Source organism: Zalophus californianus, chromosome 11 (genome assembly GCF_009762305.2).
Source record: "Zalophus californianus isolate mZalCal1 chromosome 11, mZalCal1.pri.v2, whole genome shotgun sequence".
Lineage (NCBI taxonomy): Eukaryota > Metazoa > Chordata > Mammalia > Carnivora > Otariidae > Zalophus > Zalophus californianus.
The window spans coordinates 65363606-65388975 of NC_045605.1; the positions used below are offsets into that span (position 1 = coordinate 65363606).

The 25370-nt window shown below is 33.6% G+C and overlaps 1 protein-coding gene across 3 annotated transcripts in view; it reads right to left on the reverse strand.

The window, feature by feature from the left end:
• Window positions 1-25370, reverse strand: part of SBF2 (SET binding factor 2) — a 474770-nt gene that overhangs the window by 191221 nt on the left and 258179 nt on the right. For all 3 annotated transcript variants that reach the window (XM_035722821.1, XM_035722820.1, XM_035722819.1), the window contains exons 7-13: window positions 13694-13826; window positions 12312-12420; window positions 9921-10034; window positions 6516-6593; window positions 4748-4861; window positions 3852-3980; window positions 67-165 (exon numbers count right to left, since the gene is read on the reverse strand). In XM_035722821.1, the coding sequence (XP_035578714.1) occupies window positions 67-165; window positions 3852-3980; window positions 4748-4861; window positions 6516-6593; window positions 9921-10034; window positions 12312-12420; window positions 13694-13826 (776 nt within the window). The remainder of the gene's footprint in view (window positions 1-66; window positions 166-3851; window positions 3981-4747; window positions 4862-6515; window positions 6594-9920; window positions 10035-12311; window positions 12421-13693; window positions 13827-25370) is intronic.

The window sequence follows — 25370 nt, forward strand, 5'->3', positions numbered from 1 at the left end:
CTCTCTCAAATAAATAAATCTTTTTAAAAAATAAAATTAATGACTGTCTAAAACATATTTACTTACATTTTTGAATAGTTGCTCGGCAAGTTCTCTGACATGCTTTATTATCTTCAATGGGTTATTTTCTTCAACTTTAATTCGCTCTACTTCAAAAGCTACCAACTTGGAAAAAGAATCAAATGGCAAAACATCAACTCCAAAATATGGTAAATTAGAAAACTGTGTGATAATTTCTTACAATTTGCAAACCAAAAAGCATCTAAAATATGTTATTATTAAGACAAAATATTTTACATTTTTACTGGGTTTCACCTTTAGTCTAGAGTTACAGAGTCAATTGAATCCTTGGATAGTCTGGTGGTCTATCCCTGATGATTTAGGGCCCTATTTCTTCTTGGAAAAAATCCTTTCTGGAACTGAGAGAGACCCCCTCATTCTTCAGGCCTCATTCGGAGAGTTCTCTCACTCAGAGAATTTCAGACGGTCAGAAAGTCTCCAAACATTTCCCTAACTTACAAAACATGAACCAAATGTTCAAGTCAGGTGACTCAGACTTTAGTCCTAGCTCTGCTGACACCATGATTTGGAGCAAGTCACTAAAACTCCTGAGCTTCAGTCTCTTCATCTCTACAATCAGATGGAAAAACAAAATGACCTTTGACCTCCTTCCAGTGCTCAAATTATTTAACGCTAATCCATTTCCCTACTAAACTAATTTACTGGGAGAACAGTGTATCCATTTGAAGCAGAGAGAGGAATACTAACAAGAAAAAAAATGAGTATCAGAAAGAAGGGTAAAAAGATGATTTTTTTTAAAAAGGGTATAATTTAGGACTTTTCCTTCTAGAAACTAACAGATTCACTGGAGCAGACAAACATATAAAACTCTGACTCCACCTATTCTAGGCCAGGAATCAGAAAGACTGTCAAACAAAGGCAAATACATCTTTCCTTCTCCCGGGCCGATGTGATGGGTGTGGGGACAAGGCGACACACAAAGCAGGCTGCCTCTCAAAGCCTCTACACTCTTCAGTGTGGTAGCTGCCCTGGGGTAGATGAAAACAAGGATACCTCTTCCAGGAGCAAGTGCTATTTTTCTTTAAAAGCGCATTCAAGCAATTTAAATGACCCAAGAGAAATTACTTAGGTTTGGCATCTCATTCCTTTTAGGCCTTTGACTGAAATACACATATGAACAACTAGCTTTCAAGTAACAACATCAATTAGACAGGAAAAACCATAACTGTAGGGAGAACACAGAACTGGATGAACGCTAAGGGGAGACTCAATAGGACTTAGTTCTTGCTTTATCATCATTTCCAATCAAGAGGCTATATGTATATCCTATGCACATAAATGTAGATGATAAATGATGAAGTTGCCACATAAAGCTAGAGACCTAACATGAAGCTTAATACAAACCAAGTGGCTCTCAGAGTCATTTACTCTGGGAAAGTTTGGAGGAAGTGGTGAGATAAGAGCAGAGCATGAAAAATAGGAAGCCATGGTTAGACTGAAATGTAGAGGGTTGACACTCCAGGCAAGGGAAGGATTTACAAAAAACAGAGGCTATGGCAAGCAAGTTTTCTGCAAGCAATCACTCTGACTTACTAGTGATGAAGCTGCCATAAGGAGTTACTAAGAGAATTTAGATAGGAAAAATGAGGGGTATATAAACCAATGTTACTATTCAGAATGCTTCAGAGACTAGTAGAATGTGAGAGCTAGAAAGGACCTTGGGGAGCATCTAATGTAACTCCATTAAACATTATGTATCAATTACTGATACATATTAGCCCGGTGATGGGTATTAAGGAGGGCACGTATTGCATGGAGCACTGGGTGTTATACACAAACAATGAATTATGGAACACTACATCAAAAACTAATGATGTACTGTATGGCGACTAACATAATAAAAAAAATTATTTAAAAAAATCAGATAGTTAGTGATCAATCATATTAAATGTTGGTATCAGGGAATCAGTGATTAGTAATTCATCAGAAAGAACTGCTTACATCACAGGGCAATCTCTCCTAAGTTTTCATATGCTTTGTGTTATTAACTAAAGTTTCTGGTACAGGTCTCCATACTCAGAACTACAGCATGTGCCCCTTCTTTCATTCTTATCTGTGATTACTTAACAATCTTTGCGGAAAATAAAAGATCCTTCTCTGAACCGAGATCTTTAATAACTTAATTCCTATTTTCTCCATACAAAACAAAACTACCTAGGGACACTTGGCCGGTTCAGTTGGTTAAGCATGTGCCTTTGGCTCAGGTCATGATCTCAGAGTCCTGGGATTGAGCCCAGCATTGGGTTCCTTCCTCAGCGGGAAGCCTGCTTCTCCCTCTCCCACTCCCCTTGCTTGTGTTCCCTCTCTCACTCTCTCTCTCTCTCTAATAAATAAAAACAAACAAACAAAAAACAAAATAAAACCACCTGCAGCAAAACATAATCACTATTACTATTCTTCACTATCTTGGGTGCTAAAGTTTTCCTTTTATACACTTTAGAGAACTTTTAGATTTATTGGTTCCAATACAGTGCTCTTTCAGAAATTGAAAGGGGGGGTGCCTGGGTGGCTCAGATGGTTAAGCGTCTGCCTTTGGCTCAGGTCATGATCCCAGGATCCTGGGATCGAGTCCTGCATTGGGCTCCCTGCTCCTTGGGAGCCTGCTTCTCCCTCCGCTTCTCTCTCTCTCTCTCTCCCCCCCTCTGTCTCTCAGGAATAAATAAATAAAATCTTAAAAAAAAAAAAGAATGGATGATAAAAAAAAAAAAGAAATTGAAATGGGAACAGTATTCATTGTTCTATCCACCAGAATGAGCTGCTGTAAACGCAGTTAAATGATAAATGGAAAGATGTGTTAAAATAAATCACAACTAAGACGAAACAGTATCCTTATTTGGAGTCACATTTGTCCTAATTTTCCCTTTATATGGCCAATTCCTTGAAGATAGAAATGAAATCTGCCTTCCATATATTTAAGATCTCCTATGGGACATAGACAAATGTTGATTATTGATTAGTATGAATGCCACTGAGTGATTATCATAGGGAAAGGGAGGGAAGACAAATCAGAGAGGGAGACAAACCATAAAAGACTCTTAACTATAGGAAACAAACTGAGGGTTGCTGGAGGGGAGGTGGGTGGTGGAAAGGGGTAACTGGGTGACAGACATTAAGGAGGGCACATGATGTAATGAGCATGGGTGCTATATGCAACTGATGAATAACTGAACTCTATCTCTGAAACTAATAATACACTATATGTTAATTAATTGAATTTAAATAAAATAAAATTTTAAAAAAAGAATGCCACTGAGCCAAACTATGGCTCTATGACACTAATAGACTAAATGTAACGGTAGTCTGAAATCACATACCTATATATTAAACCTAGGCCTTTTTCTTTCTCTGAAACTGATAAAGGAATTACTGTATTACTGCCTTCAAAAATAAGAGTTTTATTTATATAATCACTGTCACTTTTTCAAAAAGATTTTAATGAACTACTTAAATTCAGTTGTTCAAGATGTTTATGTACTTCTGTGACATCCTATATTTTTCTAATTTTTCAAATCCACATTATAAATACCAAGATCTAATAAGCATAATAATAAGTAACGTTTGGATTATTTGATATTCAATTTATAATACATTTAGGATTTTGAGCACTGGGTGTTACATGCAACTGATGGATTCTTGAACACTACATCTGAAAATAATGATCTACTATATGTTGGCTAATTAAATTTACATTAAAAAAATACTACTCCTCTACTTTTAATCACTAGTCCAATTTTGTCTGCAAATATGCATTCATTTGATAAGAACTATACCTCATCAAAGAGATCACAGGATCTATAGGGAGGACCTCTTTCTGAAACAAAACCTGCAAATGCCATTCCATTGAGAACTTTAGTGAGGAAATCATTCTCAACCAAACCACGCTGCCCCAAGAAAGCTGTCTGTAAAGAAAGAAAAAGTGAAATGAATAATTTATCACTTAGTAATGGATGAATGGTCAAAACAAAAACAGAAAGATCAAAGCCTGAATAAATATCTTCACGCATAAATGTGTTGTTATAAAATACAGTCTTTCAAAAAGGGCTTTTGATATCTGAAATATTACATGTATTCGAAAGAATAACAATAAGTCTGTCCATAAAGTGGGAGAAGAAATTACAAATTAACACTCAATTTTAAAAGAAAAAACAATTTATGTGCGCCTGGGTGGCCCAGTTGGTTAAGCAGCTGACTTGATTTCAGCTCAGGTCATTTTCTCAGGGTGGTGAGTTGGAGGCCCACGTTGTTGGTCTCCGCACTTAGTGGGGACTGTTTGAGATTCCCTCTCCCTTTCTACCTCCCCTCTGGGCACTTTCTTTCTCTCCAAAATATCTAAATAAATCTTAAAAAAAAAAAAGAAAAACTAATTTAGAATTAAATTTTAATTTTTGTACTTTTAATTAATTACTCTCGTTTTCTCCAAAATAACTAAATAAATCATAAAAAAAGAAAAAAAAATTAAAATTAAATTAACAAACTCTAACGAAAAACATGTCAGTTCCACAGTGTTGTTAAAAATTATCATCTAATCACAAAGCAGAGACTTAAAAAATAACCACATTTGATAAACTAAGGCAAAATACACAGCTAAAAAAAAGACAACCAAGTCGTTTTATTAAATTAGAGGCCATGTTTTGGACACATACAACATGGTAATGTATCATCTTACCTTGTGAAAATGTATTACTGGTTCTGCATGAATTCTTATAAGTTGTAGGCATGATCTATATCCTTGGAAAAGTTGTGCAAATAATCTAAGAAAAACCGCACGTATTTCTTTATCCTGAAAATATAAAAAGAAACACGTTAGGTAACTGAATTTCTTTAAAAAAAAAAAGAAATATCACAAAGACAAAAAGTTGAAAAGAACCTGAGAGATTATTGAATCAATCTGTCTGCACTTCCTACACATAACTCTTACTTGTGGCAGTCCTGAGTGGTGGGCATCTAGCCTGGCCCATTACTGAACGGGGTAGGCTGTTAAATAGTTCTTTTTTCAAATGAACCAAACAAAACTTGCCTATAGTATATCCAATTTTCCTCTCAGAAAAAGTCAGTCTCCCCCTTCACCAAGTTAGAGAAGGACATCTTTCCCAAGTCATTTGATTTTTACTTACATCAAAAGAATTACAGTCACAAATATAAGAAAAAAACTCAAAAGACTGTATTTTAAAAGCTTATGAAATTCTTCCAAAGTTTATCCAACTTAAAAAAATCTATTCCTATATTAATAAGGTATGACTTAAAAATTGGTTTTGATGATTCAGGTTTTAATAAAAATCATAGTTTTGGAACTGAAAGGAAACTTACAAATTTATTTGGTCAACCCTGGATGAGGAAATGCTCAAGAATGCTTAAATAACTTATCAAAGGTATCCAGTTCTGTAAGGCTCTTGAGTGGCCACAAAGATCAACTCTAAGAAATGCATTGGGAAAAATTTTTTTTCAGGTGAAATTTAGATTTTTATTTTAATTATTTCTCTTTTGAATTTATAATTATTTTCATTCAACTTGTTTTTTTTTTAATTTTATTTTATTATGTTATGTTAGTTACCATACATTCCATTAGTTTTTTTTAAATTTTTTATTGTTATGTTAATCACCATATATTACATCATTTGTTTTGGTGTAGTGTTCCATGATTCATTGTTTGTGCCTAACACCCAGTGCTCCATGCAGAATGTGCCCTCTTTAATACCCATCACCAGGCTAACCCATCCCCCTACTCTCCTCCCCTCTAGAACCCTCAGTTTGTTTTTCAGAGTCCATCATCTCTCCTGGTTCGTCTCCCCCTCTGACTTACTCCCCTTCATTCTTCCTCTCCTGCTATCTTCTTTTTCTTTTTTCTTAAAATATGTTGCGTTGTTTCAGAAGTACAGATCTGTGATTCAACAGTCTTGCACATCATTAGTTTTTGATGTAGTGTTCCATGATTCATTGTTTGCGGATAACACCCAGTGCTCCATTCAATACATGCCCTCCTTGCATTGGGAAAACTTTAAAAGGGCCTTTATTATATATTAACTCTTACTTACAAGGCTTCTACCTGGAATTATTTTCATCTACCTGTCAAACCTGACTCTCATTGTCAACAATATCCGTTTCCATTTTTTGTAAGCTTCCCCCTTTTATCCTTGCCTGGCCCTTTCGATTTGATACTTGGCATGGTTTTCCAGGCTACAACACACACTTACTCTTGCCTCCTCAGGGCAACAGTCTTACCTCTACCCCCTCCCAGTCTGCGTGCTGCCCTGTGGCTCCTCCGAGAGCAGGTCATAAGATCAGTCAGTGACTATTCAATTAGAACATCTAATCTGGTACACTTATTATACTAGGCTGTACATCTGACTCTCACTACACTCAGCTTCTTCAACAATCCTACAAATAAAAGTACAGCTCTATTTAAAAACATCAAATTGAAATATTAAACTTCTTACCAGCATTTTTGAGTGGGATAAAGCTGTTCGTGGAGGGGGAAAAGCATGATCTGCTACTTCCAAATCTGGGTGTAGAATCTAAAACAAAGAAGTTTGGTTATGTACAAAATCTTAATAGCAGTAAAACCTATTATTTAACCTACTTGGAATACTAAGATGAAAAAGTTTCAGTACATGAATAACAATATATTTCCTCCAGGAAACAATACAGTTAACTGAGGCAGCTCTGTATGTACTACTGGGGAAAGATCTCCAAGACAAAATATTTAATGAAGAAACATGTGCTAGAAAAACACACATAAGTATGGTCTCATTTATTTGAAAGTAAAACAAACCTTAAACCTCTCTCTTGGTCTGTTGATCTATCTATCTACCTACACACACTAAACATATAAATGAAAATGTAAAGTTCTGAAAGAATATACACTAAACTATAAAATACTAGTTACCTCTGGGAAGGGAACAGTCTAGGGCAGAGTGATTTGTCTATATAGTTTAAAATGTTAAACAAGCATTTGTTTTTATGTTTATTAGTGTAATTATAAATTAATTAATTAATTAACTGAAATACTGAGGACCAAGTGAATAAGCTTATGAGCCTCACAGTCTAGAGGGATAAAAGTACAAAACAATGTGCAAGTACTATAAATATATAAAGAATAATAAGCGAAGCAACAAGTATAATTAATTCAACCTAGGGAAAGCTAAAAAAAAAAAAAGGTAATAACTGAGTTAGGTTTTGAAGAAGAGCAGGCTGGGGAGCAGTTAGGTAAAGAAGATCTATGCAAGACTTAACACAGAGAAAAAGATGAAATTTCATCAGTAAGTAGCAAATTTTTCTCTTGGCAGAATTATTTTCAAATACGCAAGTTTGGGTAGTATACATATAATAGACAAAAATACTTTGGCTAACCCCTGGATGAGGAAATGCTCAAGAATGCTTAAATAACTTATCAAAGGTTTCCAGTTCTATAAGGTTCCTGAATGGCCACAAAGCTCAACTCTAAGAAAGGCATCACACAAAATTTTAAAGGGGCCTTTATTATATATTAACCCTTGCTTACATGGCTTCATGACAATACTTAAAATTGACACTAAAATATTGACAATATTTATAACCCAATCATTACAATATAATAATACAGTATAATTGATGTCTAAGAAATCGTTCATGGTTATTACACAGTTCAAGTACTGTGTTGCCATTTGATCACAATTATTTACTAACCAAATGAAGCTGTTATAATTGTGTATCAAAGCTCCCACCCAGTTCGTCAAATATGATTTCTTTTTGGTTCTAGTTTGATAATACACTATGTTCTCATGTCTTATTCACAGCACTATACTATACCACACAACTGACCACTGTGCTTGACAACTACAAAAACAGGATACTCAGTTTTACCAAATTCATTGATCAAATTTGGTGGCATAGGTGTTGCAGGTTAAGATATACAGTGTGCAGCAGAATCTCTACCAGGAGACATTGACTTAAGAACTAAAATCTTAATATTTGTTCATTCTGATACTTAATCCCTGAATAAGTATAAATATCATTAAATAATCATATATAAGATTTAGAAACTTATGATTTCTAGAAACATTAAACATTTTTTCAATCACTCAAATACTACCTTCTCAGCTTCTGCTATATCCATATACTACCAATGTAGTTATTTAGTTAATATTTTCCTTTAAATTGTCTTTAAATCAACTCACCTATTTAAACCTAGTATTTTCTTAGATGATATCATCTATGAAATCATAGGTTTTTATGTTATTTTTATTATGATAAATACATAATTATTAAAATAAAAAGGTTTCACATGCGACCCAAAATCATCTCCATACTTCACTTTGGTAAACAGTCCTTTAGTCATCCTATGCATTCAACATTCATCCTATAGATAACGTCCAGGAAACAGAGGCCTAGAGATAGAATGTGAGTTGCTCGGTAGTATCAAGTGGCAAGATGCAGACTGGAATTTAGGTCTCCTCCGTCCTGCACTAGTATTCTTTCCACTCTATCACATCTTGTATTCTAGATTATGTTAGGAAAAGTCAGTTTTCTCTAAATATTCACATCCCATTGATACCACGGTTAACAATATAAGGACTAATACAAATTTGAAAATATTCTAAGAATAAAATCCTTCCTGGTAACCCTAGACTCTGAGTTCCTATTTAAGTTACTATTTAAGGGGAAAATATTTTTTAATTAATTTTTTAGGTTTATTTATTAATCTCTACACCCAGTGTGAGGCTTGAACATATGACCCTGAGATCAAGATCAAGAATCAGTGCTCTTCCAACTGAGCCAGCCAGGCACCCCATAAAGAGAAAATTCTTTTAAACAGCTAAGACTGGGATATTATTCAAGAATATGAAGGCTGGGGTGTCTGGGTGGCTCAGTCAGTTAGGCATCCAACTCTTGATTTGGTTTATGTCATGATCTCAAGGTTGTGAGACTGAGCCCATGTCAGGCTCCATGTTGGAGGCTACTTAAGATTCTCTCTCTCCCCATCCCTTTGCCCCTCCCATCCCCTAAAAAAAAAATATGAAGGCTTTAGTTCTAGTAAGGCTTGAAAAGGAATGCATAATTTCTAAGTTTCAATTTTCTGATGATGAATAAATTGGCACCTAAAATTTTGTCAGTAAAATACAATGCTCTAATTTTAAAAATCAACTAAAGTAAGGGGTGTCTGGCTGGCTCAGTTGGTAGAGCATGTGACTCTTGAGCTCAAGATTATGAGTTCAAGCCCCACACTGGGCATTGAGCCTACTTTAAAAAAATTATAAAAAAGAAAAAATCAACTAAGATAAAATAACTATAAAAACATTAAATGTATCAGTGAGAAACACCCAAACTACAAGAGTTATTAAAACTTTACTCCAAAGAATGTTGGATATTTAATCTCTCAATAAGTTACAGTTTTCTGTAGTAACTTAAAAACATTGGCAAGACAGTATCACACTATTTGCAAGTAGCAGATCTACCAAAAAGGAAAGAGATGCCAACAAGGAGGCTGAAGGAAAAGGAGCAGGTACTATCTTCCAATAATGGATGTTAGGGAAACCAGGGATTTTGAGGCAGAGTCCGGTCTTATTTTCACAGGTATGTTGGTATGTTTCCAATACTTAACACAGTATTCGGTATATATTAACTACTAAATAAATATGCTGAGTGAAAGAGTGAATGTAGAAAAAATAAACAGTCACAATTTAAAGTATATTCTTCAGATAATATGTAGTAAAGAATCCTATTCTAAATATTCTGTGAGAATATATTCATGTTTTAAGAATATATAACTCTTTTTAAAGTAATTATACTGCCAATGATATCTAATTCCAATTACCTGAGTTTATAGTTAAATCAAAAGAAAATTACTATTAAAAATGCCATACCAAAGAAAGAGCTGCTTGAGTCTGATGTAGAAGTGGTTCCGGGAGGGAAGAGAGGTGAATACATTCAGGAATTTTAATAGTGCCTCCATCCAAATCTGCTATGATTACATCTAGCTAAAGGAGAGAAAAATTAATCAATAATTAATAAAATGCATTTATTGCTAAGCAAAGTAATCTGACCTTCATTAATTCAAAATGAGAGGAAGCAGGTGTGGAAAAGACTCTTGACTGTCCATAGCAACTACCATGTATTTCCTAGCTTTCTTTGAAATTAGCTGTGGCATGTGACTAAGTTTCTGCCAATGGAATGTGAGAAGTGATGTGTACACTTTCAGGTATTCAAAATAGAGAGGATGTAAGGCTTTCCTATGTTCTCTCCTTCCTAAGGCTGAAACTATGAACTAACAACAACCCAACCTTGAACATTCAGATGATGCCAATGCTTGAGGCAATTCTGGTGAAGAAACAAGAAGGAAAGAAGCTTGGACCATGAATGAGTTCATGGAGTAAGCCGTTCTGATATAATGGAACACCACTATGGACGGCTGCATGAGTGTTAAATAAAATACCATTTCTTTTGAACCACTGTAGTTTGGATGCTTTGGTATAGTGGTCTAGCCATATCCTAAATAATATAGTACTCATTACAAGAGTTAACAAACAAAGCAACTGGTATATATCAAAATGGTACTGTTTGGGTGCTTAAGAAAGAAATTGATTTTTAGCATTTTACAATAGTCTACTTAAAAATAACTGACATAGGGGCGCCTGGGTGGCTCAGTCGGTTAAGCAACTGCCTTTGGCTCAGGTCATGATCCTGGAGTCCCAGGATCGAGCCCCATATCGGGCTCCCTGCTCAGCAGGGAGTCTGCTTCTCCCTCTGACCCTCCCCCATCTCGTGTTCTCTCTCTCTCAAATAAATAAATAAAATCTTAAAAAAAATAACTTACATAAAAATTAATAGAGAAACTAGCCAGGACTGCTGAAGTTATAATGTTGATAATAGGTTTAAAATTCATTCTAATTTATTGATTAAAAATTAAGAAACTTACTTTTGGAAACATCTGGCTTGTCCTACCTCTAGAAACTTTATATTTAGTGGGAAAAAATTACCTGTCAACCAGATGGGTATGCTTCTAATTAGTACTAACTAGGTTTTACTAAGTATGTTTATTGATTTATGCATATTTTATATGGTGATACCAAAGTTAAACAGGAACTAGATATCAACATATAAAGTAGGAAAATAATATATGAATGAGGGTCTTGCTTCTAATTACAATGTTGAATTGTCTTTTGTCAGTTTTAATGACACCTATGATTTGATTACAATTATAATTATGTATAATTAACAACAGAGTTATCTGTTGACATTTAAAACTAAAACAAGAGTAGAATTACAAAATCTGAAGAATCTGTGGATTGAAGATATGATATAGCCCACCCTTTCAGTAAAGAATTTTTCTTAAACTCCCTGAAAAGTGTCATGGAATTTGTTCCTTGTACACTTACAGGTACATTCCTTACTTAAGGCAACCCATTCTTCATCACTGGCCAGCTCTAATAGTTGAAAGCTCTTCTACTCAGGAGAAATGTGTCTCTATATCCGCTATATCCACTGATTCTATTTCAGCTTTTCAGAGCTACAAAAAATGAACCTTTCTACAACGGTCACTTCAGTATTTATCTTTAGCTATCAAACAGTATCAGGTTATTACCCGAGAAAATTTCCTTAAGGGCCTCACAGGATATAGTTTCTAAAGTCTTGACAATCCTGGATGTCCTTCTCTGAAGCTCATTTTTTTGTGACAGTACCTCTTAAATAAGTTCAGTACAGATAAGTAAACACATTATTCCAGAACTGGCTTAAATATAGAACATTCCTTTTCTTCTTTGGTATTTCTATTCATATGGCATTAAGAAATGAATAATTTGGTGGCATTCATACTGAAGGGTTCATATTCCACTAAAACCCTTCACTCTTGCAAATGCTTTTTGCTTTTTAGCTACCAGCCATTCAGGATTAACACAGCCTCATTTCAAAATATGAATATATTACAGCACTCATAACAAAAGTATAAATAGAATACTAATTAATGGATTATTTCATCTTCCTTTCTCATATATAGGATGGAGAATACAGAAAGATGAAATATGTCAAAAGATGGGCATTTAAAACTATTAATAAATTCATTCTGAAGATCTTCCAAACTTGCTATAAGAAGAAACTAGTATATTTATATTTTTCAGTGATGCTTTTCTTCCAGCCAATCTTTCCTGTTGGGAATGCAACAGATCTGAAAATAGTAATTAGTTGAAACATTATAGGACTCAAAGAAATATGATAAGGTTTTGGTCTCAATAACTGGCAATTTAAAGATGAATACTTACAAGTTCATGGATATCAGTTTTAAAGATAGAATGTACTCCAATAATGAAAGGCGTCGGGGAACTCAGAACTTCCAGGAGCTGAGCCGGGAGAATGGGAATATAGGGATAACTGGAAATAATAAAAGCGTACGTGAGCTATATTTGTTTTCCCATAACATGAACATATTTTCTTTCACCTGTATGTGGTATGAATTTCAGAATACCTACATTTAGAAATTATCAATAATATTCTCATGGATGTTAATATTAAATATTTTAAAAGATAAAAAAATCTTCATGTTTTGAAAGAGATGATCAGATATAACAAGATATAAAGTAAATGGAACCCAGGGCAGCTTCCTTATCCCTTATTCCTCGGAGGCAAGTAGTCTCTTTAGGTTTGTCAATCTTGCTTGAAAGCATCTTTCATTACATAAAAATCCGATATCCAGGAGGTAGCAATGACTACCTGATGGGCCCTCTCCCTTAATACTAATGATGATTTGTCTAAATAAAACAATCATTCAAATTCCATTTTCTATACTTGATGTTTGAATTCACTCAGAATGGCAAAGTATAAAAATTAAGGCCTAGAATGCTCTTATCTAGGGGTTAAGAAAGGCACATAGATTAAAAAAAAGAAAAAAAATTTTTAAATAAAATCTGAAACAGTCCAAATTTTTTTCTAGTTTGTATGACCTTAATTTTCCAAAAATGTTATGATTATCAAATTGATAAAACAGTATATTAGAAAATATTTTATTCATAACACTATCAGGGCATCATTGTTTAGATGTTTTGTTTTTTACTTTTTACTATGGAAAATTTTAACATTCCCCTACGCCCCCAGAAAATAGGGAGGAAAAAAGGAAAATGAAGCCTCATGTATCCAATGCAGATTTGACAATTACCAATGCAAGGTCTCATTTATGTTTCTACCCATTTTAAAATTGTTCTCTTCTCTACTATATTATTTGAATCAAATCCCAGACATCTTACCATTTATACATAAATACTTTAGTAGGTATCTAAAAAAGGTAAGGGATCTTTTTTAATATAACCATAATACCATTATAACCCTAAAAATTAATAACTCTTTTATATCAAATAATCAGACAAAACTAACTTAAGACTTTCACCACTAACTATATTCAAAGAGAATTAAATGTTGCTGACAATATGATTCAAATTATTTTTGCACTAAATTAATCAACACTCAGTAATGAACAACTTGGAAAATTTCCAAATTCTAGGTTAGATTTCCATCAGAATCATGTGTACAGCGTAACTTTGTAAAATATGCCCCTGTGGTTCAAAACTATTGTGCTATGACATTTCAACTAATCATCAGTAAGTAATGCAGAATTTAGCAACAAATTAAAGTACCAAGTTAAAAACCTCACCTATATTTAAGAGGAAACATTAAAGATTCCAGGGCTCTGCAAGCATCACTAAGTCTCTGGAAACTTGCAGAATGGAAGAGGACCTTATTTTCTGTGAGAACTGCACAAAAGAGGCTGAGGACATTTTGAATTCCTGAAAATACAAGAGCAAATGCTTACCAAATGCATTTCATTTTATATGTGTTGCCAACAAACAGACGAAGAATGACATGGAACGAAAAAGCCAGTATTTTTGAAATCTCTAAAAAAAACTATTTGGTTAAACTATAAATTCCATGTAACCTATGAGTATCTGTTTTTCCAAACTTTCACTTTGTTTATCTTTATTCTTCAAATCAATGTAACACTCATTGAACATATTAGTTGCTTGGAAATACATTATTACCTTCTTTTCAACTTCATCTCTATGGACTGTACTTAAATTCCTGTTTTAGATGCTGGCACTGTTCAAAATAACTTTTTTCCCCCCTTAAAGTCCATTTGTCTGATGTTAATATAACCATGCCAAGTTTGTTGTTGAAATTTTCCTGGTATGTCTTTTTCCATCTTTTCACTTCAACCTTTCTCTACTTCTTGGAAATACAGTTGACATTTTAATAAATCTAGTCTGACAACCTTTGTCTTTTAAGTAGATCATTTAATTGACTTACAGTGATTATTTCTATATATACATATATATAATCGTATTCAATATTTTTTATTTGTTCTACCTTTTTTCTCCCCTTTCTAAATGATTAATAATTATCCTGGACCTTCTTTTATCCCCTCTGCTAGTACAGAATTTATAAGTCCTGTTTCTATTTTTCTAGTAGATATGGTAGAAAATACAGCATTCATACTTAATGAATTGAAGTTAAATACATTGTTTCTTATCTTCTCCTTTTTACTACTGGGTCTTTTTTTTTTAGTATTAGTTGAACCTTAATGACATGGACCCACTATATCAAAGTCTTCTAAGGTAAAATACTTCCTATAACTCCCTTTACCATGGCTTGTCCTTTCACACGAGGCATGCAAATTTCTTCTTGGTCCATTATTAACTGCTATCCTCTTTTATGATTCCCAACTTATCTCATATGATATACCTGAACTTAAAATTCAGGTTTTTAATTTTACCTCATTTGGATAATGTAAGAGTTTTATAACTGGTTTCTCTAATCCAGTCCTTATTCAGTTCAGATCTATTCTCCACAGTCTAGCATGATGGACATAAAATACAAATCTGATTATGTCACTTTCATGCTTCAAATACTTCAGTATCTTCCCATTCTTTTGGGTAGTTACTTTCAAATGTATTCTGTTCCAAAGAAGCAATTTATTAAGAGAAGCTTTGCTTCAACCTGTTTTATATATTAATCGCTGTGAGCCTTGGTAAAATGAGAGTAATTTTAAAACCTATCTTAGAGGGTTCCTATAAAGAAGAAATGAGATAATGCATGGAATTCTCAGTATGGTACCATGTTAAATAATCAAGACACATTAGCTGGTATTATGATTATTATTGTAATTATTGAAGTTGCTAACATTAATTTGCTGTTAAGTCAGGGTTCTGATGCTAAAAATGTTTGAAGACACCTGACTACTAGATTAAGGCTGAGCTCCATGCCAAAATATCTTTATGGTTTTACATCCATATTTCCAACCCAGTTGCTACCTCCCACACTTGTATGATCAATAGTAAACTAACTGAGTTCTTAGAACACTTCTTTCAGCTTGATAACTCTGCTTCTTTTGTTCACCTTCACTGTACCTGATGTCCCCTTCATTAAAATGTGAGTCCCTCAAAGATAACACTGGGCCTTATATAGCACTGAATATATAATAGGCACTCAAAAATGTTTCAGTGAACTGAAAAGCTGTCTGAATGCTGACATGAGTCACTATAAAGAAATATTAAAACTTTCACTAAAAGATGTCAGAGAATATCTTTAAAAATTCAGATAGGGAAAGTGTAAAATGCACAGATCATAAATTAAAAGATTAATAAGTTCAATTATTTTATATTGAAAATTTCTGTCAAAAAATAACATAAAAAATGAGGACAAGTCTCAGACTGAGTGAAATTGCATAGAAAGTATATAAATGTAAAAGGATAATCATCTACAATATGTTGCCCTTGGCTAAGGAAATGAATCCAAAACAATACAGCTAAGACCAAAGTGAAAGAGCTTCCTGCCTAATTTTTCTTCTAGGAGTTCTATGGTTTTCAGTTTTATATTTAAGTCTTTAATCCACCTGAGTTTATTTTTCTGTGTGGTTTAAGAAAGTGTCCAGTTTCATTCCTTTGCATGAAGTTGTCCACTTTTCCCAACATTTTTTATTGAAAAGACTGTCTTTTCCCCATTGAATATTCTTGCCTCCGTTTTTATAGATTAATTGACCAAATTAGAATGGGTTTATTTCTGGACTCTAGTCTATTCCATTGATCTATATATTTCTGTGCCAGTACCATACTATTTTGATTACCTTGTAGTATAGTTTGAAATCAGAAAGCATGATACCTCCATCTTTGTTCTTTCTCAAGATTGCTTTGGCCACAATATTGTTCTTTAGAAATTTTTTCCTACAGTCAAGATTTGTTCTAGGATCAGATTCTCCATTTAGTTGTTGTGTTTCTTTAGTCTCATTCAATATGAAACATTATTACAACTTTAATTTTTAATTCTTAAAATAATCACTTTAGGTTAAGCTAGTGCTTAAGAGGGAGGATGTCAAGTACTTAGTCATCCCGATTATGGTATTAGGCAATATAGCTTTTCTGGAAGCTTAGACCTGAATTTGTTATGAATAAAAATAATAATAGATACTTTAGATTAATGGGAAGAATTTCAACCAGCTCCTGATCACTTTCTAATAAAAACTCTTCAAAACATGTTAACCATTAAAAAAATGTACAATACTTATTAGCTCAGTTTTTCTTGGTTTATGGAAACATCTATGTAAATGTAGAAATAAGTAATTTAGAATTATGATTAAAGTATTTGCTTAAAAAAACACAAACGTATTATCTTAAAGCTCAGCAGGACATAAGTCCTATTTTGGGGTTTTCTAGCTTCTAGCAACTTCCTACATTCCTCGGCTCATGGCCCCCTTCCATCTTCAAAGCTGACAAAAGCCATTTGAGTGTTTCTCATTTATGTGATGTCAGAATGCATCATTCTGACACTGACTCTTCTGTCTTCCTCTCTCATCTTTTAAAGGCCCCTGTGATTTACACTGGGCCCGCCAAAGGAACAGACCCTTGAGTTAGATTTTTAAGAATAAGAAGTTAGTGAGGGAGACAAGAGCAGAAAGGCTTTCAAAGCTGACAGAAAACTACGTGCAAAGAAACAGAGGACTAAGGAGGAAAAGGCACTGAGAAACCTGTAAGTAGTTCTATCAGGGGAATGTTCAAGAAGAATTTGAATACCATGAAAAGGAATCTAGGCTTTCTTTCCTGAAGACTCTGGGGAAGAACTTTTTCCTCTCCACTCCTATCTGAACCCTGTGCAGTCCCCCACAAAAAAAATAATACATTCTGATAATCCATCAGAAGATAATATTCATAGTCAGCTTCATTTAGTATTAGATAAATCGTGAAGAAGGCAGGCATGTAGTTTTAAGGGACTCTATCCACTTACATCAGTCAAAACAATCAGTTTATGATACCAAGGGGGAAATATTATACTATACTTACTAAGACAGGATTTAAGTTAGGATTTATATTAGAAATGAGTTAGGGACAATATTCTAGTGCTCAAAGGGGAAGTTTTCCATTATCCAGAAAATAATATAGTATATACATACAAATAATTTACCCATGTCTAACTGAAGATTACCTTAATTTTGTATTCTTAAATATCACAGATGCTTTCTTGAGTTTCAGATATAACAATCTCAAATATTTTAAGAAATTAATGTTTTTATTCCTAAATAGCAATGTTTCTTGCTGTGTTTATAGCTATGCAGTTATTGAGAAATTCAATTTCTTTGAACTACAAGTCATAATCAGTTTTCTACATAATCTTGAATTGTTTCCTAGTCTTTGGTAGTCAATGTCCATCTAAAGCTGCACAATAATGGTAGAGAAGACAGACAAACATTCCAGTGATAATTACTACTGATTTCACTACAATGGTGCACACACATCCTGTTGATTATTCAAATAGTAAAACATTCTGAAAAATTACTTCCGATCTTAACTTTTCTTTAGGGGTTAAAGTTCTAGAATTCATAACTCACACATTAACAAATGTATTTATTTCCTGTTTTGAAAAAAACACCACCAAAAACTTTTCTCCAGAATTGTCTCCTTCGCTGAATAATAATGATATGTTGCACAGATACAACACTATGTCTCAGTGTTCAAATGGGCAAATTGAGGAACTGAAGGCCATGGTTTCAAGACAGGATATATATTAGGAAAGCTTAAACAATTTATTATAGTTCTTTTACATAAATCCACAACAGAGAAAATGATATAATAATGGTCATGACTTAACACAAGTCAAGGAAAAGGAGATTTCTCATTTATTTGATCAATATCTGTCAAGTAACTACCAAGTTTCAGGCACTGGGAATATAGAAATAAAGAAAAACAAGATCTCTACCTTCACAAATTAACTAAAGCTTTATACAGGTTTACATAGTTTAGTTTTATAACTATCACTGAGAGGTAATGTTTAATATGTTACAAATTCGGTATATCATTTCCAAATATATTAGAAATGGAAATCTAAGTAAAAAATAGTTTAAAAGGTAACTGAATTGGGCAACCATGTATATTTTAGTGGTTATGAACATGGGCTTATTCCCTTGAGTGTGACATGAATTAAACATACTTTATGAACCTATAAATAGGAAGTCAATTAACAAATACATATGACCACAAATAATTCAAATTTAATTGTGTTTATCCCAAGTAACAATCCATAAATGGCCCAACTCAACCAAAACTGTGTAAAAAGGTACAACACATTTCTTTTCTTGTTTAACCCTACAATTGATTCTGAGTCTGGGGTAATTACATCAGATTACTCCAATCCCAAATGGCCCAGATTCCTAGTCTGTGCCAGTTCTGACTGACCACTGACCGGGTTTTTAAATCTCTTCAACATCTACATTTAAGCAGGAAGCAAAAGGGGTCTTGGGAATAGAACAGCAAACAGAGGGGAAGGATAATATATTGAGTAACTGAAGAGTTAAAGCAAGGATCAAACAAGAGGGAATTACCTTGGCAGAAATAACTCTTAATTAAAACTTCTTCCTTTCTTCTCCTCTTTCCCTTTTCCTCCACTGTTAAGCCTTTACCAAGCTGCTGAGATGTATAAGAAATTGCTAAACTCTAAGGATAGATATAAAGAAATGGGAGGCAGGCTCATAAGAGCTCACAGTTCACTGAAGATGGCAGGTTGGTAAGTAAATAATTAAACACAACAGAACAGGGACAGGTACAAACTGCTACAGAGCACAGAAAAAGAAGGTAATTTATCCTGCCATCATTTGTAAGTTGCATACTTCAATAATGGAGTACCCATATTTGGTAAGAATATTAATCCCTAAGTGCTGAAAGCAAAATGAAATTTTGGACAAGAGAATTTTGTGAGAAAGGACAACTCTTCTTTTTTTTTTTTTTTAAGATTTTATTTATTCATTTGAGAGGAGAGAGAGAGAGGAGAGCCCCAGTGGTGGGGAAGGGAAGAAGGAGAGGGAGAAGCAGACTCCCCGCTGAGCAGGGAGCCTGAAGCCAGCTAGATTCCAGGACCCTGAGATCATGACCTAAGCCAAAGGCAGACACTTAACCTGACTGAACCACCCAGGCGCCCCATGAAGGACAACTCTTTTTTTTTTTTTTTATGAAGGACAACTCTTAATGGCTATCTTGCCTCAAGGCATTTGCATTCATTAAAAGATAACTTTTACAAAGATAGAGATAACTATTTAATAATAGCATTTAAGCACCAGGAAAGGAAAAGGGAGAAGATAGTTTTGAACCAGGATTCTTCTGAACTGTCCTCAAATTATATCATGTAGCAACCACATGCTTTATTAATGTGTAATTCCAGCAAGGGTAGTACACTAGTCAATAAGCACTCAGTTGGTCACTGTCAGTCAGCCTTTGATATTTTAAAAATGGTTAGCTTTACAAAACTAGCATAAATACTTAATCTTTAATTGTCAAAAGAAAAGCAATTAATTTCCTGATCACAGTCTATTTCTTACAACTTAAGTCTCATCAAACCTCTTACTATTTTATGAAGAACTTTTTTATGCTCTATACCATTGCTTATGTTCTTCCTTCTGCCTGTAATGCCCTTTGTCCTCTTTTCTAGCTAGTAAGGTATCTCTTGGTATCTCTCTTGGCTCTTGGTATCTCTCTTGGCTCTTGGTATCTCTAGTATTGCATTAACTATATACTGTAATATAATTTTTAAAATATGTATATTTCTCTACTAGGTTAAAAGTTTATCTAGATAAGGACTGTGATTTTTTTCATCTTTATATCACTAGTGACTAGCACAGACCTGGCATATGGTATTGGCTTTGGAAACATTTGATTAAAAAAAAATGCTCCTGCAGGTGAGCATTATAGGAACTGCATTCTTTGTGCTATTTATTACAAAAAAATTAAATTGGAACAGTCTTCCCAAGAGATCGTTAGGCCTCCAGAGTAGAGTACACATGGTAAGCAGTTTCTTCGGAAAAGTGTCCCAGAACAGATTAGTGAGAAGATTTAATTTGTTTCAAATCCCCACAGAAAATAGTTGATATTCAAAATGTCAAAAAATGATTAATCATAGATATAGTAAAACATTAAATTTCCCATTTCCTCTTTTTCCACTTAGAGCACAATATGCCATTCATAGTAATGGTCTAATCTCTTGTATACTCATATTCTCCAACTATTTAACTACATATATTGAGAAAGAAAATGACTACTTAATTTTTTCCCATTATAATTGAGAATAAGATTAAAACAAGTAAATGTTATATGAATAAGCTGAAAAAAATGAGTGAAAACAGAAACATGATCCAAGGCACTAGATTTCAATTGCTTAACATAAAAAGACAAAAACCATTCTACAACTGATGCATTAATCATATGGTTCATAAATTAACCAATCAACATATTCTTCATAAGGTGTTAGTGTAAAAATAATATTTTCTACCCCCTAAGCCTTCATTATTTCCTCTGGCATAGAATAGAAAGATTTTCATCTTTCTATTTCAGGAACATAGATTATTTTGTATATTCTTGTAAAAGTTAATGTCACTTCAGGAATAATTATATAGTGCTATAGACAGAAGCTTTCCCAGGGAAAGACAAAAGAGAATACCAAAATTTTTCCATTAAAATATTCAGAAGTAAAAGTAACTTTCTGAATTGAAAATTACAGCTACATTCAACATTTTAAGTATGCTTACGTAAAAGGTAAAAATAATGTTTATAAGATAAACTGAAGAAAAATTCTGGCTATTTTAATAATTTTTAAAGCATCTATATTTAGTATTAGAGACAATCAACACAGAAATATTGATCTAATAATAGTTAATGAAAAACTGACTAAAGTTAATTTAAGTAAGCAAAAAGAAAGTATGCATATATAAAAAAAAGTTCATACCAAGACTGAATCATGAGGAAATAGAAATTTTGAGCAGATCAATAATGAATAAGGAGATTGAAACAGTAATCAAAACTTCCCAACAAAGAAAAGTTGAGGACTAGATGGTTTCACTGGTAAATTCTATCAAACATTTAAAGAAGAATTAATACTAATGCTTCTCATATTTTCAAAAAAAACTGAAGAGGAGGGAACACTCCCAAACTAATTTTAGGCCAGCATTACCCTAATAACAAAGCCAGATAACGACACTCTAAGAAAAGAAAACTACAGGCTAATATCCCTGATGAATAGACGCAAAAATTCTCAATAAAATACCTGCAAACTGAATTCAGCATCACATTAAAAGGATCATACACAATCATCAAGCAGGATTTACATCTGCGATGTAAGGACAGTTCAACATACACAAATCAATCAATGTGATATACCACATTAATAGAATGAAAGATTTAAAAATCACATGGTCATCTCAATAGAAGCAGAAAAAGCATTCGACAAAATTCAACAGCCTTTCATGATAAAAATCCTCAGCAAATCGGGCATAGAAGGAATGTACCTCAACATAATAAATGCTATACATGGCAAGTCCACAGCTAACATCTTACTCAACTGTAAAAGGTTGAAAGCTTTCCTGGTAAGCTAAGAAATAAGACAAGGGTGCCCACTCTTACCATTCAATTTAACATAGTACTAGAAATCCTAGTCAGAGCAATTAGGGAAGAAGAAAAAATAAAAAGCATCCACATAAGAAAGAAACAAGTAAAACTGTCTCTGTAGATGATATGATCTTATACAGAGAAAATCCTAAAGACTCTACCAAAGAACTGTTACAACTAATAAACTAATTCAGTAAGTTGCAGGGCACAAAGTCAACATACAAAAATAAGCTGCATTTCTATACACTAACAAAAAACTATCTGAAAAGAAAATAAAACAATCCCATTTATAACAGCATCAAAAACAATTAAAAACTTAGGGACAAATGTCTAACAGACACATGAAAAAATGCTCAACATCACTTGGCAACAAATCAAAACCACAATGTGATACTACCTCACACCAGTCAGAAAGGCTAAAATTAGCAAATCAGGAAACAAGAGATGTTGGCAAGGATGTGGAAAAAGGGGAGCCCTCTTACACTGCTGGTGGGAATGTGAACTGGTGTAGCTACTCTGAAAAACAGTGTGGATGTTCCTCAAAAAAAGTTAAAAATAAAACAACTCTAAGACCCAGCAATTGCACTACCAGGTATTTACTGAAAGGATACAAAAATAGTGATACAAAGGGCACATGCACCCCATGTTTATAGCATCAATGTCCACAACAGCCAAAATATGGAAAAGAGCCCAGATGTCCATCAACACATGAATGAATAAAGATGTGGTATGTGTATATACACACACACACAATGGAATATTACTCAGCCATCAAAAAGAATGAATTCTTGCCATTTGCAATGACGTGGAGAGAACTACAGGGTATCATGCTAAGCGAAATAAGTCAGTCAGAGAAAGACAAATACCATATGATTTCACTCATGTGGAATTTAAGAAATAAAACAGATGAACATAGGGGAAGGGAAGGAAAAATAAAATAAGATGAAAACAGAGAGGGAGGCAAATCATAAGAGACTCTTAATCACAGGAAACAAACTGAAGGTTGCTGGAGGGGAGGTGGGTGGGGGCATGGGGTAACTGGCTGATGGGCATTAAGGAAGGCACTTGATGTAATGAGCATTAGGTGTTATATGCAACTGCTGAATCACTAAATTCTACCCCTGAAACTAATAATAACTATATGTTAACTAAATTGAATTTGAATAAAATTTTTTTTAAAAACTTAGGGATAAGGAGATGAAAGATCTGTATGTTAAAACCCATAAGACTTTGATGAAAGAAACTAAAGAAGACACAAATAAATGGAATGATATCCTGTGTTTATGAATCAAAAGAATTAATATTGTTAAAATGTTCACACTACCCAAAACCATCTATGGATTCAATACAATCTCTATCAAAATTCTAATGACATTTTTCACAGAAACAGAAAAAAAAATCCTAAAATTTATATGGAGCCATAAAAGACCCCAAATAGCCAAAGCAATTCTGGGAAACCACAAAGCTGGAAGCATCACAATTCTTGATTTAAAACTGTATTACAAAGTTAGAGTAATAAAAATAGTATGGCACTGTCATAAAAACAAACACACAAATCAATGGAAGAGAAATGAGATCATAGAAATAAACTCACACATATAAGGTCAATGAATATTTGAGTCAGGAATATTCAATGGGGAAAAGATAATCTCTTCAATAAATGGTGCTGTGAAAACTTGATACTCACATGCAAAAGAATGAAACTGGTCCCCTATCTCACATCATTCACAAAAAATAACTCAAAATGGATTAAATACATAAACATAAGAACCCAAACTATAAAACTACTAGAGGAAAACAGAGGAAAGGCTCCTTTACATTGGTTTTGGCAATGAATTTTTTCAATGGGATACCAAAAGAAAAAATAAACAAGTGCAACAACATTAAACTAAAAAGTTTCTCCACAGGTAAAGAAATAAATCAGCAAAATGAAAAGGCAACCTACAGAATAGGAGAAAATATATGCAAACCTTCTACCTGATAAGGGAATAATATCTAAAATATATAAGGAACACATACAACTTGATAGCAAAACAAACAAAAAACCATCTATCTGATTAAAAACTGGGCAAAGGACTTGAGTGGATATTTTTCCAAAGACGTATGAATGCCATGAAAAGGTGCTTAGCATCTTTTAGCATCAAATCATTTTATTTGAAATGCAAATCAAAACCACAGTGAGTTATCATCTTACATTTGTTAGAATGATTACTAAAAAGACAAGCGGTAACAAGTGTTGGCAAGGCAGTGGAGAAAAGGTATCCTGTGAATAAGGATGCAGCCATTATGGAAAACAGGATGGAGGTACCTGAGGAAATTAGAAATAGAACTGAAATAAGTCAATCAGAGAAAGACAAGTATCATATGAACTCACTGATACCAAGAATTTGAGAAACAAGACAGAGGATCATAGGGGAAGGGAGGGAAAAATGAAACAAGACAAAACCAGAGAGGGAGATAAACCATAAGAGACTCCTAATCTCAGGAAACAAACTGAGGGTTGCTGGAGTGGAGGCGAGTGGGTGGGTGGGGTGGTTGAGTGATGGACATTGGGGACGGTATGTGCTATGGTGAGTGCTGTGAATTGTGTAAGACTGACGAATCACAGACCTGTACCCCTGAAACAAATAATACATTATATGTTAATAATAAAAAAAAAAGAACTACCATATGATCCAGCAATCCCAGTTCTGATTATATATCCTAAAGAAATGAAATCCCTATCTCAAAGAGATATCTACATTCCCATGTTCATTACAGCATTATTCATAACAGCCAAGACATGGAAATAATCTAAGTGTCCGTCAATGGATAAATGAATAAAGAAAATATGTGTAATACAATGGAATGTTATTTAGCCATAAAAAGGAAGGAAATCCTTTTTTGTGACAACATGGATAGACCTTAAAGGCATTATGTTAAGTGAAACAAGTCAGACAGAGAAAGATAAATACTCCATGTTTTCACTTATATGTGGAATTAAAAAAAGCTGAATTCAGACAGAAATAGAGAGTAGAATGGTGGTTATGAGAGACTCAGGGGTGTGAGAAATGGGAGATGCTGGTCAAAGGGTACAAATTCTAGGTATAAGAGGGAGTAAATTCTGGGGCTCTAATGTACAGCACAGTGATTATAATTAACAATACTGTATTATATACTTAAAAGTTGTTAAGAGAAGAGATCTTAAAGATTATCAGCATACACTTAAAATTACGTGAGGGGGACAAAGGTGTTAACTAATCTTACTGTAGTAAACATTTCACAATATATACTTGCATCAAGTCATCACATGTAAAGCTTAAACTTACATAACCTATGTGTAATACCTCAGTAAAGCTGGAAAAAAAAGTATAAGTACAGATGATACAAGACTACTGTTGTTTAACTATCAAAACAGTGATAATAGCTGAAGGTCCA